The sequence below is a fragment of the Limulus polyphemus genome, unplaced genomic scaffold, assembly GCF_000517525.1.
Source record: "Limulus polyphemus unplaced genomic scaffold, Limulus_polyphemus-2.1.2 Scaffold9147, whole genome shotgun sequence".
Lineage (NCBI taxonomy): Eukaryota > Metazoa > Arthropoda > Merostomata > Xiphosura > Limulidae > Limulus > Limulus polyphemus.
This window is the reverse complement of record NW_013674757.1, coordinates 1,862-10,390: the sequence shown is the minus strand read 5'-3', so window position 1 is coordinate 10,390 and position 8,529 is coordinate 1,862. Positions and strand designations below refer to the sequence as shown.

Genomic DNA, 8,529 nt, shown 5'->3' with positions numbered 1-8,529 from the left:
AGTAATGGATGCGAGTGAAAAAGCTTGTAAATACACGACGATCCCTGTTTAATTAATGTGGAGCAGAATAAGGCCGTTTCAGGCCTAACTTTAACAAATAAAAATCATTTTTGAGTGCTTGCCTTGGATTCAAATGTGCAACGTGCTTGACCAATCAGAGAGCTTAATGCAATTAGCATCGGTAATCTCCTAATCGGTATTTCAATTTTCATTTGACACTCGGCAATCTGGCACGTGCTTACTGTCAAGTTGGATTCGTTACCGAAAGCCGAAGTACCGTATCTTAGGCCTCGGGAGCAAAATAGTTGTTTCTTCATTTTTCGTTCTATTTTTTCACCCCTTACGATGTCTAAAGAAAATACTGTCATACACAGCTAAATTTAAATTAAGTGTGATTAATTATGCAAAAGAGCATGGAACAGAGCTGCCGAAAGATATTTTGGTCCTCCACCAACAGAAAAAATGATTCGTTGCTGGCGCGAACAAGAAGAAGAATTGAAAATGATTAAAAGTGATAAACGCAATTTCCGAGAAAAAAAAACACAACAAAATGGCAAGATCTCTAAAATAAACTGTACGAATGGGTTGTGAATCAAAGAAGGCAAGGACTATCCGTTTCTACAAATATGATAATTTTTAAAGCAAAGAGGATTGCATGTGATAATAGTTTAAAACATTTTACTGGTCATACATCGTGGTGTTATCGGTTCATGAAACGCAAAGGCCTAGTTATGAGAACTAAAACGAAAATTGCTCAAAAAATGCCCGATGAGTTTGAGATGAAAATTTGTGCTTTTCACAAGTATATTATACAGTTAAGAAAAAACTCCATTTGAATTGTCTTAAATGAAACACCTTTAACATTTGATGTTCCAAGCAACAGAACAACTGATATAAAATGTACTAAAACTGTTACTGTTAAGACTACTGGACACGAAAAAACGCATTATACAGTGGTGCTAGCATGTTGTGTAGATGGAACAAAATTACCACCAATGTTAATTTTTAAAAGAAAAACAATGCCCAAAGAAAATTTACCCAGTGGTGTCTACGTTCACGTACATGAAAAAGAATGGATGGATGAAGACGGAACACTACTTTGGTGTGAAAAAATTTGGTCGAAACGTCTAGGAGGCTTATTTAAAAAGCCTTCTCTTCTTGTCTGGGATTCTTTTAGAGCTCATGAAACGGTAAAAATAAAGGAAAAAGCTAATGATCTAAAAACACAGCTGGCTGTTATACCCGGCGGTTTAACAAGTCAACTGCAACCTCTCGATGTTTCTATTAACAAACCCTTTAAGACTTTAATGAGAGAGGAATGGAACAACTGGATGCAGCAGGAAGATTTTGCTACGACCTCTACAGGACGAAGGAAGAGACCGGCGCATGCTCGGGTCTGCATGAGGGTGAAGAATTCGTGGGAAAAAGTAAGAAGTGATATAGTGATTAAGTCATTTAAGAAATGTGGTATCAGTAACGCAATGGATAGGACCGAGGATGACATTCTCTTTGACCATAATATTGGATCCAATGATTCCTTTCCAAGCGGCAGTGAAAGCAATGAAGATTTTGTAGGTTTTGAACCAAACTAAATAAAAGTAAACTTTTTTTTTTTTTGATTTACGGTATTTTCTTATTTTGATGTGTTGAGCTCTTTTGTGTTTAGTACAATATATACTAATTTTTAAAGTATCAAATTGAATTTTTGTTCAATAAAAATCTTTTAAAATGCGACTGTAGCTTTTTTCCCCAAAAAACTTTGTCTTCAAAATAAGGGTGCGTCTTATATTCCGAAAAATACGGTATATGGGTTATGGCATATAAAAATTTCTAGAAAGTTGTCCCTTGTAAGTGTTTCCTCACTTCTTTTGAAACAGGTATAAAAACTATAACCAGACTGAGAAACAACTATGTGCTATAATGGTTTAAGTTACTTTCCTTAGAGATTTAAAAGTAAAACTACAGGTTGACGGAGATAAGCACTTTGAAGTTGGTGAGTTGCTGTTTTGATTATGATTGGGACGCTCTGGATAGCTGAAAAGCGGCATTACACCGGAAATAAACCTGTATAGAATAAAATCCAGATGATATTTGAATTGCTTTAATACTAGCGTCCGGAAATAGAAAGTGCTAGTGTACTCTCTGATACTCCACACAAAAACTGAATACCCTATCCGTTTTTATGTTACATGTTCCAAAGAAAACTGTTACTTCAGTTATGCTTTACTGACGAAAAATATTATAAAATAGTTGTATGCACGAGCTCAGATAGGATGTGTCTTTAAATCATAGTGTAGGTTAAAAGGGCTCTTTAACTTGAGTTAATAACAACATTCATTGAACACCTCCCTCATGCTATACGAGTTCACTGTCGAGATATAACCAGGGGTATATTAGATCAACCACTAGAAGGCTCTGCAGTCAGATAATAGAACACCTTAACCCTAATACCTACGATACCAGTAGTATTACTAACCACAATACCTTAACACTAATGCTAGAATATATTGCCATCAAGCTACGAAACCAACTATTAACCAGAAGATGAGTGCACTGCCGCTACACCTTCAATTCTAACAGAAGATGAACTTCGATCGTTACTCAACAATAATTGTATACACTAATTTAAAGTCGCATTGTATAAGGTTTCTTCGTTAAATTACCTTAACCATTAACAGTCGGAACTCAGTAATAAACTACCTCAGCCATTAACAGTCGGAATTCAGTAATAAATTACATCAGCCATTAACAGTCGGAACTCAGTAAATAATTACATCAGCCATTAACAGTCGGAACTCAGTAATAAATTACATCAGCCATTAACAGTCGGAACTCAGTAATTAATTACATCAGCCATTAACATTCGGAAATCAGTAATGAATTACATCAGCCATTAACAGTCGGAACATAGTAAGATTTTCTCTTAGTTTTTCAAAGCAATATATGAGATATTTATATTTTCCTGTTTTCAGAAACTTTAGCAGCGACATCTGTTAGATACAATCACTGTTATACATTTTATACGTGGTTTTAACAAGGAATTAATACTGAGTAAAATTAAGATTTAATTTCATGCGAGATTGTTTGTTTTCTCAGAAAACAGAGAGACGTTTAGACTTTCACAGATTTACAGAGAATACTCATCGTCAATTTTTAATGTGGGAGAATCAAGTTTCAGAAGAATATATTAGTAGAATTTCACTGTATTTTATTACGTTTCGTTGTTAACGTTTCGACTTCTGTAGAAGTAATAAGTTCTTAGTTATTTATATTAACTAGGAAACTCGCTGGACCATAGCTCGTTCCTGAGTTCCTACTTGTAAATTAATATTAAGCCTAGAATTACCTATAGACATCATTGGCTTCTGAAACACCTTTATCTAAAGTATTTATGAACCAGTTGCTTGTTGGTTCATGACTTTGTGACTATAGAGCTCATATGAACCAGTTGCTTGTGGGTTCATGACTTTGTGACTATAGAGCTCATATGAACCAGTTGCTTGTGGGTTCATGACTCTGTGACTATAGAGCTCATATGAACCAGTTGCTTGTGGATTCACGACTTTGTGACTATAGAGCTCATATGAACCAGTTGCTAGTGGGTTCATGATTTTGTGACTACAGAGCTCATATGAACAAGTTGTTGTGGGTTCATGACTTTGTGACTATAGAGCTCATATGAACCAGTTGCTTGTGGATTCGTGACTTTGTGACTGTAGAGCTCATATGAACCAGTTGCTTGTGGGTTCATGACTTTGTGACTATAGAGCTCATATGAACCAGTTGCTTGTGGGTTCATGACTTTGTGACTATAGAGCTCATAATATAAGCCACACACAAAAGTACTTCCTATTTTACAACCAACCTCACTAATTACTGCTTTAATTAATGCTTCCATTAAAGGGCAATCACACGCTGCTTACCGGCTAGACAATTAAAACCAATTTCTAATTATGCAGTTATCCGGTATCTCGGTACATCAATCTGTCCTTGATTTAACATAGCAATGAAACGACTACATGCAACATTTTGTGGTGTGTGTACAAACACGGTAATTTGAGGATTTAACCCTTACCCGAAAGCCATGTTGGATACGACCTACTGTATAAGGAAAAGCCCCTGCACCATGAGCAAAGCAAACCTTCAGTTTAGGAAACTTTTCAAAAACTCCTCCGAATATCATACTGCATATAGCAGTGGTAGTCTCTGCTGGCATACCTGAAGAGAGGTAGAAATAAAACATTACTACTCCTTGTTAATACAGTGAATTAGGTTTGGTTATTTAGGAAATATGTTATAAGGATAATACACAAATTTAAAATTCTCGTTATTTTAAAAAAATATTAGGCTCGTCTAATTATAAACTTTCATAATAATATTTAAAATAAAGTACTTTTTTAAGATCGAAAGTAAAATTCTAGCATTGTATTAAAATCGTCCTGGTAACTGGAGTAATGGTGTTAAAAACTGACAAGTGTCAGCTTACCATTAAAAAAAATTGTTTGGAACATTATAGTGGAAAACTCATTTCAAGCCCGATTAACTAACATTATAAAGTATAGATGGCGCTTTTGGATTGAATTTAAGCAGCTTTTTCAATTAAAACGTACCAGAAATTATTAAATATTCGTGATTATTTTGACGATTTCAGATATTTTGGGCGATATCTTATCATTAGCATTTCGGAATCGTCTATTTATCAATGTTTTCATCCATGAGTGGACTTTTTAAATGAATATTTGATTACTATATGGTTCGGTGTCAAACTGGACTTATGTTAGAACTCAAGTCCATCAGAAAGGACTGGAACATATCATTTTCAGTTTGATCCAAAGTGTTCGAAGACCCCACGAATTTAAAAACAGAATTAAGTTATTCATTAGGACAAAACAACTTGATACTAACGTAAGCAGAATAAAAAGTGGATTTTATGAAATGTTAACGTCTGTTGTTTAGTATCAGGAGTGGCCTAGTAGTTAATGTGCGCGGAGAGTCGTCCCAGTGCTGCAGTATCGCGCTCAACCTGTCGGTATACTATAGGAGTAAAAGATTGATTGTTTGTTTGTTTTTGTATTTCGCCCAAAGCTACACATGGGCTATCAGCGCTAGCCGTCCCTAATTTAGCAGTGTAAGAAGGCAGCTAGTCATCACCACCCACCGCCAACTCTAGGGCTTCTCTTTTACCGACGAATAGTGAGATTGACCGTCACATTATAACGCCCCCACGGCTGAAAGGGCGAGCATGTTTGGTGGAACGGGAATTCGAATCCGCGACCCTCAGATTGCGAGTCGAGCGCCCTAACCACCTGGCCATGCTGAACCAGGAGTAAAAGCCAGATTCCTCTGACCGGTCAAATAAAAGCAGTCAAAGTGTTGGTAGTGAGTGATGTTGACTAGCTGCCTTACCTGGGTACTGTTGACTAGCTGCCTTACCTCTAGTCTATCATTTAAAAATTAGGGACGCCTAACACAAGTAGCCCTCGTACAAAACAAGAACAAGCAACACCCAAACTAGTATTTCATATACAAATTCTAAAGTTTGTGGATACATAAAATTTCTAAAATTAAGAATAGATAATAAAATCAAGAAGAAATAAAGCAAAAACTAAAAATTTCGTTTTTGAAATTTCGCGCAAAATTACAGGAAGGCTTTCTGCGCTAGTTAACCTCTAGTCACCGCCAACTCTTGGGCTTCTCTTTAACAACGAATAGTGGGACTGGCCATCACTTTATAACGTCCCCACAGTTGAAAGGGCTGGGAGCATATTCGGTGATAGGATTCGAACCCACGACCCTCAGATTACGAGTCAATGGTCCTAACCATCAAGCCATGGCAGGCCCTAAAGTTATAAAACGTTTCAGAAATACCAAACTTTGCCCAACCCACAGAGAAAGAAAGCAAAAATAACTTAACATTCAAATAACCGAACTGAAAAAAAAAAATATTTCCCGCTAGTCTCAAAATTAAGAATGGCTAAAGCACGTGCTAACTTTTAGGCCACGTTTACAAACTGCACAACACTAACGTAAAGAAGCAAGTTACTTATATCACTTGACTGATGAAAGAAAAGGACACTGACACTGTACAGACTCGAAAAACTACTGTCCTCTTAACTAACTTTTTTAAGTATCTCTCAAATGAATTGTATTTATAATATATCCTCGAATATACTACAAAAACCCGACTTCAAATCTTTAGAAATTTCTAGGCCTAGTTTAATGTAATTATTATAACCCGCAGCTCCCTCTAGATAAAAAACAACAAATTATAACATTTAAAATATAGTTTACAACAATATTTTACAACCACTGATAATTGTCAGAAGCAGATTATACATAATAATCTCGTTTGGTAGATTTTTTTTTCTGTTTACGAAATCGAGACTCGACACCCAGTAGACATTTTGTGAACTATAAATATATTACAGTGAGAAAAGTTTCTCAAATGTATCTATAACGCTTTATATAATTATTTAACAAGCTTTAGACCACTTTTTCTACTTTAGCTTTTCTACTTTATTACACAGATGCAAGAACGCCAGGAGAAAAAAAATGGGGGGGGGGCAAGTAACTCAAGTTTGAAAAAATTTTGAAATCGAAATGCAAATACCTTATGATTTTCCAATAACGCAGAAGAATGATGTGTACATATCCAGTAATTTTTTTCTTTTTGAAAATTCACGGGGGAGGGGTCAAGTGACCCCCCCCTTGCCCCTTCCTGCGGGCGCCCATGCACAGATGCTATAAAAAAAAAGATGATAAATACTTTTTTTTTGTCGTTTAAATGAGTTAATAAAAATATTTACTGCAGCCCATCTAAAAGCAGAACAAGGTTCTTTCGTTGCCATGATAAAAGGGACAATTTCTACATCTCGTCTTATAACTATGTCTAATCCTACTCCTGGGAAAGTTATAAAATGTAAAATACTTAACTTGTTGTACGTCCCCTTATTTAAAATCGAGAGCCACGAGTAGAGTACGTTTAATTAACTTTAATTATAACACAACTCACTCAACTCGCAATCTGTGGGTCGCGGCTTCGAATCTCGTCGCTGAACATGCTAGCACTTTCAACCGTGGGGGTTGTTATAATGTGACTGTCAATTCATTGGTCAAAAATAGCCCAAGAGTTGGTAGTGAGTGGTGTTGACTAGATGCCTTCTCTCTAGTCTATCACCTCTAAATTAGGGACGGCTAGTGCAGATAGGCTTCGAGTAGCTTTGTGCGAAATTCAACAATGACAACGGTTTTATGCACGTTTTTCTCTACACTATTTAGTAATGGTGCATAAAATTACAGTTCTGTTGTGTTTACGTTCATAAGTGTAACCTTTTGAAAATAAACAATGAACAAACCGCGACGTAACATAAAGAAATCCAAGCAATCTGCTTTTAAATATGCTTCTTTTATAGTTGCTATAGTCACGAAAAAATACACATCACACACACACATAAAGGCACGAGAACTTACCCACGAGCCAAGGCAGCCAGTACTTGGACATTCTTCCTCCTTCTTCCATGTCCCAAGGATGTACAAACACCGAACAGTCTAAGTCTTCTGCTGTCTGTGTTTGATTTCAAACAGAAGCGTTTAGAAAATGACAAGGTAAGTGAAATATTATAAAATTGTAAGCGTGTTTTATTTCATATTTTGTTAAACTGGTTTCCTTAACAAGTTTTTTTTTGTACCAATTACTAGGCTCGTGAAAACGCCACCTGTGGACGGTTCAAAAGAAAACTTTCTTTGAGTAGCAGAATGTCCGCCTCCCAGTGGCTCAACGTTAAGTCTGCAGATTTACAACACTAAAAATCGGGCTTCTCTACCCGTGGTGGGCAGAACACAAATAGCCCATCGTGTAGCTTTACCAATAACCAAAACAAGCAGATTTTATTTTCTTTTATTAACACCCTCCCTCTCCCCGGTGGCATGGCAGTAAGTCTCAGAGCTTATAATGCTAAAAATATGGTTTCGTGCAGTTAGCAGAGCACAGATAGCCCACTGAGTAGGCCAGATTAACAGACACATACATACATACGTTGGTATCGATCGTTAAGTAGAAACAACAATTATAAGAATATGATAATATTTCATTCTTGCTGATAGAACCACAGTTACAAATTCAGTTAGTTCTAAGAGACACTTCGAACCTTTTACTTCAAAGGAGAGAGAGAGAAAAGGGTTAGAGCATTTCTTTAGGAAGTTAAACAAAAAAACTTACTCAACTGATAATACGTTGGACTATTTACTTTTATTGGTTTTGTTTTCTTAGTGCAAAGTTACACAACGGGCTATCTACACTTTGTGCACATTAGGGAATCGAACTCCTGATTTAACTGACCCCCCAGAAGGGGGGATATTTCCATTTATTAACCTTGTAATCACGTACCTTGTAAACAATAATCGAATCACGTACCTTGTAAACAATAATCGAATCACGTACCTTGTAAACAATAATCGAACCACGTACCTTGTAAACAATAATCGAACCACGTACCTTGTAAACAATAATCGAATCACGTACCTTGTAAA

General features: G+C 36.2%; 1 protein-coding gene across 2 annotated transcripts in view; it reads right to left on the bottom strand.

Annotated features, from left to right (window-relative positions):
• The window catches only part of LOC106475773 (2-amino-3-carboxymuconate-6-semialdehyde decarboxylase-like), a 19,729-nt gene that overhangs the window by 10,064 nt on the left and 1,136 nt on the right, over nt 1-8,529 (bottom strand). For both annotated transcript variants that reach the window (XM_022379814.1, XM_013936449.2), the window contains exons 2-3: nt 7,471-7,564; nt 4,076-4,218 (exon numbers count right to left, since the gene is read on the bottom strand). In XM_022379814.1, the coding sequence (XP_022235522.1) occupies nt 4,076-4,218; nt 7,471-7,564 (237 nt within the window). The remainder of the gene's footprint in view (nt 1-4,075; nt 4,219-7,470; nt 7,565-8,529) is intronic.